We start from the raw sequence: 13556 nt of genomic DNA, 5'->3' as shown, positions 1-13556 counted from the left end.
ATGCCACTCACCCACCTACAGAGAGATAACTCAGTCTTGGCTCAGATAATGAGGCGGAGTTCATCACTCTGGTTTATAAACAAGGGATCATGATTGCTTAGGCCTAGTCAAGAGTAGGACAAGCAAACTGAGGAGAAACAAATCGATAGCTTCATTGACATCCTATAGGGTGTAGGTATTTTCACACACCTGAGCCCTTACAACAGCCTTATGGGGACAGATCATTATCTTAGCCCTTCTATCATAGTTCCTCACCTCCAAACTGTTTGTCAGGAGCTCACAAGACAGACTTTTCTGCAGACGCATTTTTTTATGGCATTCTTCAGCTCCCTATTCCTGAGGCTGAAAATGATTGGGCTAAGAAAGGGCGTGAAGACTGTATAGGTGGTGGCCATCAGGGTGTTACTGTCCATAGAATGAGGGCCCTTGGGCTTGAGGTAGATGATGGAGGCAAAACCGTAGTGCACGACCACCACAGTGAGGTGGGACACACATGTGGAGAAGGTCTTGTGCCGGCCCTCAGCTGAGGGGATCCTCAAGATGGCGGCCACGATGAAGACATAGGAGAGGAAGATGAGGAACAAACAGCCCATCAGAGCCGTGACACACACCAGGATCACACCCAAGGTGACAGAGGATGTCTCCTTCCCACAGGACAACTTCAAGAGGGGAAGCACATGGCAGGCAAAATGGTGGATCATATTAGACCCACAGAAGTTGAGGTGAAAAACTATCAAAGTCACCATCATCCCCATGACTAAGCCACCAGCCCAGGACCAGAACACGAGACTCGCACAGCCTTGGGTGCCCATGAGCACATTGTAGCGCAGGGGGTGACAGATGGCCACGTAGCGGTCATAGCCCATGATCATGAGCAGGAAGGAGTGGGTGAAGCCAAACGTGAAGGACAAGAACATCTGGCTGGCACAGGCCACAAAGGTGATGGAGTGATGGGTGGAGAGCATGTCCACCAGCATGCGAGGGGTGACAGCCACAGTGAACAGAATCTCAGAGATGGAGAGGGCACACAGGGAGAGGTACATGGGCGTGTGGAGGCTGCGCTCGCTCCAGATGGTGGCCATGATGAGCAGGTTCCCCAGCAGCGTGAACAGGTACATCAGCAGGTACAGGAAGAAGAAGATGGGCAGGAGATGCTGGGGGAAGGTGGAGAAGCCAATGAGGATGAAATCAGTCACCGTGCTCCAGTTCTGAGCAGGCAAGGATGCTGCATCTGCTCAGATCAGAAATAGAATGAGGGCACAGTGGTTAAAACATAGGCTCTAACATAATTAAATGACAATTTAAGAGCTCTCAGGTTTGAATAAGTTGCTTAGCTTTTCTGGGTCCCACAATATTCATCAGCAAAATGGAATAAAGTGTTAATAGTTTTTACCATGAAGCATTGTGATAGGGATAACATGAGATCACTCTATTAAGCGCTGAAAACAGAGTCTGACTACTAAGTGTTTTTGCTAACAGCGACTAAATTGCTGAAAAGCCCCCATATTTGGAACCATTAAAGAGAGACACAGATGGGCAGCATCACGTTCTCTTGAGTAATGTTCCTGTTCTAGATCATATATTTTGATTTGGCAGTTCAAAGAAAAATTCTTTGAGAGTCTTGCCTTTTGATTATTTAACCTATTTACATTCTTTTTAGTACTGTTTTATTGGTACTTACTTCTGACATCTTATTTCTTATTTTGCATTTACTATTCTATATAAACTGAACAGAAAGTTTGAAAATAAAATGATGGACAAATATATGCCAGGCATAATGCACCAAAGGAAAGCTGAGGCAGCAATATCAAATACAGACAAAGTGGAATTTAAGGAAACAACAAACATAACGTCTCTATTACCATAAGTCATTACCGACAAGCAGGGTTCCCGAAAAATGGCCTGTCATGGAAGCAAGCCTAGGACATCCTTGCCGCTGTGAACTGGAACTTTCTCTGAGTAATGGGTGATGTTAAAAGGATACAGGAACCAGAGAGAAAACGTGCCCGTTGGCCAAAGCTATAACAATTTGAGCATCAGAAGGAATTATCATTGTCTGGAGGATGGAGGAACAAGCTAAATGACACCGTGAGGAGCAATTAGACCAATCCAGGAAGTGGAGTATTCCTCAGAACAGTCGGTCGTGCTCGTCAATAAATCAGGGTTATGAAAAGGATGGCATGAAATTCAAGGGACATAACAGTATAGCATACTAGATTGGACCCTGATTTAGATCAATTACCTGTAAAGTGTTTTTAAGGCAATAGAGAAAATGTTCAGGGTATGAATGTATGATTAGGTGTGAAACATTTTAAGGAATTATTATTTATTTTTTATGAGAACAAAATCGTGTGCAATAAAAGCAGAATGAGTTTATTGCAAAAAATCAGTAGATAGTAAGAAACAAGGAGAAGATGCCACAAAATTGGGAAGTAACTATAGAAATAATAAGTATTTTAAAATAAAAATAGTAAGGGGATTGTAAGTTAACAAATTTGAAACTGTGGATGAAATGAATAAATTCTTAGAAAATATAATATTCCAAAACTGGGCAGGAAACAATAGGGGCCCTGGATGCTCAAATAAGTTAAAGAAACTGAAATGTTTAGTTGGGACCTTCCCCCCCTAACATCACGGCCCCAGCGGGTCTGCAGGTGAGCTCTCCTGAACTTTTAAGGAACAGTTGGCGTCTTATACATGTTCCTCAAAAAAGCATAGAAAATATATGAAATCTACTCCACTCACTTTGTCACGTTGAAGCAAACTTGATTCGAAAACCACATAGAATGTTTATAAGAACAGACGTTCGTGCTTCCCCAGTCCATGTGGACTAATGTACCCATAATAAGACAAAACCTAGTCCAACCCCATGTTTTACGAAAAATGGTACTTATGGGCTAGGCCCCGTGGCCGAGTGGTTAAACTTCCATGTACTCCGCTTCAGCCGCCCAGGTTGGTGGGTTCCAATCCCAGGCATAGATCTACTCCACTCACCAACCACGCTGTGCAGGTGTCTCACATGCAAAAAAATAGAGGAGGATTGGCAGCAAATGTTAGTTCAGGGCGAATCTTACTCACAAAGAAAAATTGTATGATTAACTGGTGTATGTTTATCCCATGAATGACAAGGATGGTTGGGCATCAGAAAACCTACCATGAGATTCAATACATGAATAAAAGAAAAAAGAAAAAAACATATATTTATTTCAATCAAGGCAGGAATAATTCTAAAATTCAAGTCCTATTTATGATTTTTTGAGATGTAATAACATTATATAGTTTTAGTTCTACAAAATAATTATTTAATATACAGATGCATTTATGATTTTGTTAAAAAGCCTGTTTGCAACGTGTTGTGGAAGGGGACTTTCTTAGCTGGATAGATAATATAAGCTACGAAACTACTAATAGCATAACAAATGGGGGAAGATTTAGATGCAGAATTTTAGGATCACGAAGAAGACAAGCCTACTCACTGTCTCTGCAGCTCTTTCCGGTGGAACTGACAGTCATGAGTGGTGCTACGACGTGAGAAGAGAAAGAAGGTGTATCAGGACTGGAAGGGAAGGACGTGATCACCCACCAGGAAAAGATCAAAGAGTCAGCATGTGACACGTTACAACAACAGGAGAACACAGTGCTGCAGGAGGCAAATCAATTCTCAAGACTCATAGACTTCCTCATGGTATTACACCAGGAAGAATCATTGAACATGTAGGATTTAAGCAAACAGTAGGATAGCATATCCAATAGCGACACAAACTGTGAAGAAACAGCTCTCAAGCATTTTGGTCTCAGGATCCCTTCACACTCAAAGGTATTGAGGCCACGAAAGGGCTTTTGTTGGGGTGAATTATAATTACCAATTTTTACTGTATTGGAAATTAAAACTGAGAATCTTTAAAAATATTCAGTATATTTAAAAGAACAATAATAAGCCTATTTCATGTTAATATGAGTAATATATTTTTAGGAAAGTAATCACAGTTCTCAAAAAACAAGTAGTGTGAAGAGGGGCCTGGTTTTGCATTTTTGCAGATACGTCCAAAGTCTGCCTTGAGGGGAGACAACCTGGCACTCGCATCTGCTTCTTCATTCAGTCCGTGACAATTTGGTCTCTCAGTTGAAGCATTTGACAAAATACATCCTCACATGTAACTAGAAGGGTGAGGACCTGATGGACCGCAGGGTTCCTCATATCACACTTGGAAAACCTCTGTTATAAAATATCTAGGAATTAACCCAAAACATACAACACCTCCAAAGTCAGAACTGTAACCACTAACAAAAATGTAGGTGATCTGAATACATGGAAAATCGCCCACACTCTTGGACAGGATGAGCTAATAATGGTTATGATGTAGGTTCTTCCTCAAATTATACCATCAGTGCAATTGCACTCACAATCCCCATTATTGCACTATAAATTTAATACTACCCTACATTTCCTTCTGCAAAAATAAATGTTGATAGAAAACTATACTGATCTTATAAAAATGGAATAAATGGAGAGATAAGCTCTCCCAGGTGTTGAGACATGTTATAGAGCGATGGTCATTTTCAACAGTGTGAACCTGGAACAGACATAGATGCTGATTAAATTGACTGGAAAGCTCAGGAAATATCCCTGCATTATCAAAACCTAATATATGATGAAGGTGGCAGTAGAAATCAAAGGGAAAAGATGGATTTGTGGTGCAAAAAATGTCCATTTTATGAAGCAAAGTAAATCGGAATTTCTGCTTAAGACCACATTCAAAGATGGAATCCAGATGGATCAAGACATAAATATGAAAGATAAAGTATAAGGTTAGTAGGAGAAAGTGTAAGGAAATAACTTTGTGCTCTAGGAGCGGAGAAGGATTTCTAAAACAAAATTTCAAAAGCACCAATGACAAGGTGATTTGAAAGACATGAAAATGTCCACGTGAAGGATTTTTGTTTGGAGGAGGATATCCTGGATAAAGTTAACAGGCAGCTAGAAAATTGGGAAAAGATCATTTGCAATGTCTAAAACTGTGAAGGGAATACTGTCAAGAAGAGTAAACAAGAAAGCATAAGAAGCTCATCCCTGTATGGGCAAAGGATATGAGCAGACAAAACACAGAAGGAGGCACGAAGGTAAGTGAATAGGTACCAGGCTAAAGAGAGAGAGACACAGAGAGAGAGAGAGAGAGAACAGCAATGGAATTTCACTGTGCACCTATTCAATTCCAAAATCAGAAAATGCCCAGTGTTGATCGGGCTATGGGGAGAAGGGAAACTGGTGCAGTGTTGGTGGGAGGTAGAATGGTGAAAATTCAAACGATGTTCCTCTGCTCCTGAGTGTCTGTCTCCATTTCGAAAGCCTATTTATGAGGGGACATGTAAGAGGATGTCTCCTGTAGGATTGCTTTTAGTGGGAGAGTTGGACAAGCCTGTCTGCCTATAATTGGGGAGAGGGCAGGTAAGCTGGGTTGGATGCAAATCCTGGAGCCCTAGGCAGGAATTAGATGTACACAGAGCATCTTAAATAAATTATTCTTTAAAATACTACGGAGTGAATAAAGCAAAACACAGGATGAACTCTCTACCATGATTTCGTTTGGGCACATTACAAATATAGGGCATGAAACCATCCTTGTGGGACTGCAACAGAGGCCACCTGTCATTATGCATTTGCTGAAACCCACAGCATGTTGAACACAGAGTAAACCCTAATGTGAACCATGGACTTTAGTGGATACTAATGTATTCATATTGGGGCATCAATTGTAAACATGTCCCTCACTGATACAAGATGTGAACAATAGAGGAAACTGTGGGCAGGGAGAGGAGGTACATGGAAACTCTTGATATATGCCGATCAATTTTCCTGTAAACCTAAAAATCCTCTAATTAAATAAAGTTCATTCACTTAAAAAGTTAAAAAAATAATTTAAAAACTTTTATGCACCCAGAAAGCAATACATATCTCACAAGAACAAATACAAATCAGAGAGCACATATCAAGGATGTTAGAATGACTGTCAAAACACAGAAGAAATGGCGTGAAAGAAAGCAAATTATTAAGTGAAATAAGAGAAGGACCTTGTGCAAACTAACGATGATCAAAAGCCACAGACTGGAAGTATCATTGACTCAAACCTCCGATCTGAAGTCCACCGTCAAATAAAACAGAAATATTTTTGTGAATAAGTTGAATCACTTCGCTGCCCGAGCACCTGCAGTTTTTGGCTCTGGGAGCAGGTCCACCTATTATTCGAGGGGTGAGACGTGAGTAGTCTCACTAGGGCATTTGTCCCCAGCTGTTCCTCACGATAGGGGTCAGCCTGGAGCTTGGAGGACACGGAAGCACCAGAACAGTGAGGAGCTCTCCTGCAGTGAGGGGCACTTTGCTGGAGCGAGGAAGACTGCACTGATCACCTGGAGAAGAAAGTCCCCCACGCGGCCCCCCTCCCCAACCCAAGACCTGGCATCAACTTCCTTCTGCACCTCGTCCCTCCCTTCGCTGGGCCGTCTCTCCCCTACAAAGAGTTCCTGGCTTGTTCCGTGCCATGCCCTCCTCATGGCTCATCTCCTCTCCCTGGACCGCTGCCCCGCCCATTCTTCCCTCCTCTGCCCCCGGTCCACGATGGCTTCCAGAGAGAACTTTCTGAGACACACACGAGGTATGCAGTCATCACACTCAGGGTGCAAATCGCAGCTCTCGCTGTGTGTCTCTGAGGAAGACTTCCTGACTCCGAGTCTCCTCGCCCCAAATGAAAAATGAAAGTACTCAGAGAAGCGCCTTCAGGGGCTCGGTGAGGATTCATGTCAAGGGCTCAGAGTCCACCTAGTAAGCGGGGTGACCACTGACTTTGATATTGTTTTTGGCCTTGTGAGCTGTTTGTTCTCGTCCTTGTGTACCAGGCGGCACCCACTACTCCCTTTCTCAACTTGGGCTCTGACCCCAGTGGGGCCTTAGTACCTGTGGTAACCTCACAATGCAGTTCCCCCAGAGGCTGACCCAAGCCCCACACTCTCCTCAAGCCCCTGCCTCACCCCTACAGCCCACCTTCCCACCTCCTGATTGGCAGAAAGGCCATGCATCTCAGGACTGGGCTGCCCCTCTCCTCTGACATGTAGACACAGTTCTGTCCGCTCTGGTCTCCCAGAGGATGGCTCACACATAGGTGCTGAGCAAACATCATAACCCACAGGAGTGCATCCAGCGCACCCTCTGCCTCCCCAGTGTCTCCCCTCCCGGTTAGCAGGGGCCACCTTCCCCCAGCCCAGGTTGCAACAGTAGAGGCAAGACACACTCAAGGCGGCATTTCTCCACTTCTGCACTATTGACATCTGGAGCTGGATGATTCCATGCAGCTGGGGCTTCCTGTGAAGTGCACAATGTTTAGCAGCATCCCTGGCCTTGGCCCACTAGATGCCAGGAGCATCCATCCCTGCTCATGAATTGTGACACTCTAAAAGGTGTCCCAGATACGTCCAAATGTCCCCTGGTTGGGAGAGTCACCCTGGGCTGAGAGCTGCTGACCTATGAGCTGTAGAGGACTCCTAGGCCAGTCACTCAGAAGGGACCCCGAATAGGCAACCCAAGAAGACCCCTCCCAAAGAAAGAGCCTCTCTTAGGACCCTTCTCCCTGGCCCTGACCGTATGTCCAGGCCATGAGGTGCTCCCCACAACTGTCTGATCCTGCCCTCCTACCCTCACAGTCCTGGTCCTCCTCAGCCTGGGCTGCCTCTCCCATGAAGCCTCCAGCAGGGGAGGGCAGAAGAAGGTCTCCTGCTTGATGCTGTGAGCAGCACACACAGGCAGGTGTCGGGCAGACCTCGGGGCTCCTCCAGCTGATGCCGTGTGCTTTATCCCTGCTGCAGCCTTCCCAGCACGCTGCTCCCCAGGGCCTCTCTGGGACGCCAACCTAGAGGATCTGTCCACAGGGTCTGGAGAGGCCAGGAGGGACCTCAGTTGGCCTTTGGGGCCCTGCAGCCTCCACTCAACCTCCAGTTCTGCACACACAGCAAGGGCCCTCTGCCACCTCTCTCTGCCCAGAGAGGCCCCAGCCCCTGCTGAGGGCTGAGGAGCTCCCAGTCTTGGGGAGACAGGGCTGTGTACAGATGCCTCAACTCCTTGAGGGTCTGGCTAGGGTCAGAGGGAAGGTGGGAGCTGGAGGAACCAGAGTGGGAATCCAGGGCTGTGCCCTGGGTGAGGACAGCTGAGGCTTCCCAGGATAAGGGCAATTTGGAGCTGGTCTTGGAGAGAGGATTCTCTTGGGCAACATGTGTGCTCAGTGTCTTCTGGACAAAGTGGATAGCCCTGCCTCTGTTCCCAGTCAAGTTCTAGCCTGTCCTTGTGTCCTGCCACCAGTATATGCCTCCAAGTCACATAGTAAAACTTAATCTTTGGTCTTTTGGAGTTGTAGCTGGTTCCTGATCCTCTGATAAGAGTGTATTTGTATGCTGAGATGACTGGTAGATGTGCGTTTATCATTATAAAGTATCTTCTGCCTAAAACTACACGTATGCCTTGCCTTTGAGTAACAATTTCATCCCCCTTCCTGGAGATGAAACAATCAGGCCCCTTCCTAGATCCTCAGTCCTACTTGATTCCCAACACCAGCAGGAGAGTCAGACAGACCTAAAGTTCCAGGTGACTCCCTTCATTCACATGTCGTGTGACCTGCACCAACATTTCTCATCTGTGTAAGGGGGTACCCGTATGTAGCCTCTGACCTCTCTTTGTGCCACCCTGAAATAGCACTTCTGCTCTTGAACACGTTCCCCGAATAGGTACAAGTAGCAAGGTAATGAGAAACTGACGTTTTCCCTTAAGTTACAAGAGGAAAAAGGAGAAAGGATTTCCATAAGATGTCAGATAGCAGCACCCTCCTAACACGCTGTGTGTTCTCACCTGAACACGGAGCCCTCTTTTCTTTCTCTCTCCCTCCCTCCCTCATGTCCCTTCTCTATCCTTTCCTCATGTGCAAATTGCCATCTTACAACCTCTTTCTCTTTCTTCCTGCTTCTTTCAGATTTTGCACCATATTCTTTCAACTCTAATTTGATGTTCAGATAATTTTAAATGACTCCATCCCTCCTAGTCCTCTCTCTCTGTATTTATTCTGATTCCTTTACTCAGCTCAGCTCAACAGAGAAAACATCGCTTAGAGTGTTTCACTCCCAAAGGCGGAGAAGAACGTTAGACAGTAATCCATTTTCTCAGAGACAAGCACTTCATTTTCTTTTCTACATTTGTTACAATTAAAAAGAAAAGGATAATAAAACATTAGACACAATGCTTGATACTCAGAAAGGACTCAGTGCTGGTGGGATTTATTATTATCCTATTTTTCTTCATTCGTATTTGGTGGGGAGTAATAAAGTCTTCCCCTGCTTGTCCATTCAGGAAGGACCACGAGCATCAGTGCCCAGACATATCCAGGTGATGCTCCCCACTGGCCCACAGAGAGATGGCACATTCCTAGGCTTAGATACTGGATTGGAGTCCATCACACTGAGTCATTATAAAGAGATCGGGATTGCTCAGCCTCTGGAGCAGGAAGACAACAAATTACAGAAAAGCAAATAGCTAGATTGTGCTGAACTCCTATGGAGTGTGGGTATTTTCACTCACCTGAGTCCTTACAACTGTCCAAATGCAAGACATCTTAGCCCTCTTATCATATTTCCTCATTCTCAAACAGTCTGTCATGAGTTAAGAGGACAGAATTTTCTGAGGAAGCTTTTTTTTATGGCATTCTTCAGCTCCTTATTCCTGAGGCTGAAAATGATTGGGCTAAGAAAGGGCGTGAAGACTGTATAGGTGGTGGCCATCAGGGTGTTACTGTCCATAGAATGAGGGCCCTTGGGCTTGAGGTAGATGATGGAGGCAAAACCGTAGTGCACGACCACCACAGTGAGGTGGGACACACATGTGGAGAAGGTCTTGTGCCGGCCCTCAGCTGAGGGGATCCTCAAGATGGCGGCCACGATGAAGACATAGGAGAGGAAGATGAGGAACAAACAGCCCATCAGAGCCGTGACACACACCAGGATCACACCCAAGGTGACAGAGGATGTCTCCCTCCCACAGGACAACTTCAGGAGGGAAAGCACATGGCAGAGAAAATGGTGGATCATATTAGACCCACAGAAGGTGAGATGAAAAACTATCAATGTCACCATCATACCCATGACTGAGCCACCAGCCCAGGACCAGGACACGAGACGGACACAGTCACGGGGGCTCATGAGCACATTGTAGCACAGGGGGTGACAGATGGCCACGTAGCGGTCATAGCCCATGATCATGAGCAGGAAGGAGTGTGTGAAGCCAAACGTGAAGGAGAAGAACATCTGGCTGGCACAGGCCACAAAGGTGATGGAGTGATGGGTGGAGAGCATGTCCACCAGCATGCGAGGGGTGACAGCCACAGTGAACAGAATCTCAGAGATGGAGAGGGCGCACAGGAAGAGGTACATGGGCGTGTGGAGTCTGCGCTCGCTCCAGATGGTGGCCATGATGAGCAGGTTCCCCAGCAGCGTGAACAGGTACATCAGCAGGTACAGGAAGAAGAAGATGGGCAGGAGATGCTGGGGGAAGGTGGAGAAGCCAATGAGGATGAATTCAGTCACCGTGGTCCAGTTCTGAGCAGGCAAGGATGCTGCATCTGCTCAGATCAGAAACAGAATGAAGCACGGTGATTCAAACAGACTCTAACTGAGATTTGATGGCAATTTAAGAGCTTTATACTATTGAAAAATTGGCTTAACTTTTCTGGGTCTCACAATCTTCATGCATAGCAAGGAGTAAATCATAAGAGTCCTTACCATCAGCACTGGGATATAGATAAAGTGAGATCATCATATTACATGCTTAACACATAGTTTGGCTACTGACTTTTTACTAACAGTGACTAAAATAAACTTCCCAGGTTGTAATCATTAAGGATAGATAGAGATGGTCAGAGTTGAATTCTCTTGAATGGAGTGCCTGTTCAGGAAAACATATATTTGGATCTTGGAGTTAAAAATTTTTTTCTTATCTCAGAATCTTTTTCTTCTAATTGCTTAACCCATTTATGCTTGTTTTAATACTATTTTATTGGTACGTATATCTGCCATCTTATTTGTTTTTGTGTTTGCTCTTCTGAAGGAACTGAATAGAAAATTTGAAAAGAGAAGGATGGATGACTATATGCCAGGCAAATATATCAAGTGAAAGTTGATTCAGCAATCTTGATAACAGACAAAATTGATTTAAGGAAACAAGAATCATAATGTCTCCATTATGACTAGTCACTCAAAGGAACCAGGAATCCTGGAGAAATGGTCTGAGTGTGGACAAAAGTTAGGACATGTCTGCCACTGTGAAATGGAACTTTCACTGAGTAATGGGCTAATGTTAAGAGGATACAGGAACCAGGTTGAAAATGTGCCCACTGGCCAAAGCTGATCATGAACGAATGATCGTTGTACAGAGGATGGAGGGTGAAACTACATGATACCATGGGGACGCAATCAGACAAATTCAGAAGGCAGAACCTTCCATAGAAACTGGTTTGGTCTCATCAATAAACCAGGTGATGAAAAGGATGAAGAGAAATTCAAGTGACATAACAAGCAGATGCAATATAGTGTACTAGATTGGGTCCTGATGTAGATAAACCATCTGTAAAGCATTTTTATGGCAACAGAGAAAACTTTGATCATGGTATGAATGATTAGATGTGGAAATATTAAGAAATCATTATTAATGTAATCATTAAGCATATTCTTGTTATTTTGGGTGGGAAGCAAAATATTCTCAGTATTTACCTGCATGCTAAAATTTAACAATTACACACATACACCAAGTGATAAAGAAATGATATTTTATAAATGTTAGAAGACCATCTTAGTGAGCAGCATAAATATCATTAATCTATGAATCAATACATCCTGGAATATTAAGTAATAATTAAACAACACAACATCAATGAAAGAGATATAAATAGAAATAGCTAAATCAATAATAGGTAGATAAATTATAGTTAGATATTTTAACAGATTTCAGAAATGCCATTTTTGAATTATTAGCAAGAGTGCAATTAGTAATATTGAGACATTAGCTATTGGGTATATTTCGACGCTTCCAAAAAAGTGATTAAACATTGTTTTCAAACACAGAGAGGACTTTTACAAAAATTGACTCTATTAGGATGTAAAAGCTTTTTCCATCAATGGCAAAGTTAAATATTATTCAGATTATAATATACTAGCATTAGAAATTATGGAGAAGGAATAGCTTTTCAAATCTCTTATGTTGGAAGCTAAATTTACTATTAAATCTAATGTCTCAACAGTAAATCAAAAAAATTCAGAAATATTTTAATTAAATAAATTAAGCATTGAATGTCAATTTTTTAACCCAAAATAATCTTATTTGGGAAATAGACACCTTTAAATATATTTATCAGGAAATGAAAACAAGAAAACATCATGCTTAATAAAACGAATATCACATTATTGGAAAAGATTAGTTACATAGAAAAAAGGAGAAGATGCGAGTAACAAAACACAAAATTAACACTGGGAAATAACAAAACTAATGATATTTTTTAAATGACTAAAAACATAACATGACAAATTTGAAACTATACATGAAAGGAATAAATTCTTAGAAAATATACGATTCCAAAACTGACGCATGAAAAAATAGAAGCCCTGGATGCGGAAATAAGTTTAAAAGAAGTTGAGAAGTTTCGTCAAGGACCGTCCCTACCTAATGCCGTTGGCCCCAGTGCATTTGCAGGTGAGCTCTCCTAAACTATAAGGAACAACCGGAACCTCATACACGTTCTTCAAAAAACAGAAAAACATATATGAAATCGACTGAACTCACTTCCTCAGGTTAATGCAATCTTGATTCTAAAGCCAGGTAGAACGTTTATAAGAGCAGACATATGCGTTCCCCCTATCCGTGTGGATTTTAAAATCCATCATAAGACATAACCTAGTCAAATGCAACGGTTATGAAAAACAGCATATTGTGATCAAGTGGTGTGGGAAGATCCCATGAATGAGAAGGATGGTTGGACATCAGAAAACCTGTCATGTGACTCATCATATAAATAAAGTAAAAAAGAAAACTCATATAATTATTTCAATCAGGCAGGATGATTGTAAAATTCAACTCCTATTCATGGTTTTATGAAAGGTCTCTTCACTGCATGAAATCAAAGGGGTCTTTCTTAGCTAGATAAAGAATATATACTACAAAATTAGCAAATCCTGTACTAAACGGGGAAACTAGATGCAGTGTCTTAGGATCAGGCACAGGCCCAGGCTACTCACTGTCTCTGCTGCTCTTCAGCATGGAACTGGCCGTCATGGGCGGGGCTGTAAGGAGAGGAAAAGAAGGGGCGTCAGGATGGGAAGGGAAGAAACGTGATCGTCTGCCCGGAGAAGATCCAAGCGGCAGGACGGGACACAGAGAACGACAGGAGAACAGAAGGCAGCCGAAGGTGAATCTGTTTACAAAACTCACAGAGTTCCTCATGTTGTCACCAGGAATAATCCATCAAATGTAGAATTAAGTG

At 43.3% G+C, this 13556-nt stretch overlaps 2 protein-coding genes across 2 annotated transcripts; both read right to left on the bottom strand.

The window, feature by feature from the left end:
- Window positions 1-269: 269 nt before the first annotated feature.
- On the bottom strand, window positions 270-1403 carry LOC139046423 (olfactory receptor 10H3-like). Its single transcript, XM_070519681.1, has 2 exons — window positions 1394-1403; window positions 270-1231 (listed from the first exon to the last, which is right to left on the bottom strand). The coding sequence occupies exons 1-2, from the start codon at window positions 1401-1403 to the stop codon at window positions 270-272; spliced, it is 972 nt and encodes a 323-aa protein (XP_070375782.1).
- An 8281-nt stretch (window positions 1404-9684) lies between these two features.
- On the bottom strand, window positions 9685-13348 carry LOC139046422 (olfactory receptor 10H3-like). The gene is made up of 2 exons (XM_070519680.1): window positions 13312-13348; window positions 9685-10646 (listed from the first exon to the last, which is right to left on the bottom strand). The coding sequence occupies exons 1-2, from the start codon at window positions 13346-13348 to the stop codon at window positions 9685-9687; spliced, it is 999 nt and encodes a 332-aa protein (XP_070375781.1).
- Between the last annotated feature and the right edge of the window lie 208 nt (window positions 13349-13556).

The sequence above is a fragment of the Equus asinus genome, chromosome 10 (assembly GCF_041296235.1).
Source record: "Equus asinus isolate D_3611 breed Donkey chromosome 10, EquAss-T2T_v2, whole genome shotgun sequence".
Classification (NCBI taxonomy): domain Eukaryota; kingdom Metazoa; phylum Chordata; class Mammalia; order Perissodactyla; family Equidae; genus Equus; species Equus asinus.
This window is presented reverse-complemented; position numbering and strand designations above follow the sequence as displayed.

What these genes read in the sequence shown, in the direction of transcription:
- LOC139046422 (XM_070519680.1), bottom strand. Translation starts at nt 13,348, where the DNA reads ATGACGGCCAGTTCCATGCTGAAGAGCAGCAGAGACA. An exon ending in GCTGAAGAGCAGCAGAGACA is followed by an intron (nt 10,647 to 13,311) that starts GTGAGTAGCCTG and finishes TGATCTGAGCAG; the next exon opens with ATGCAGCATCCTTGCCTGCT.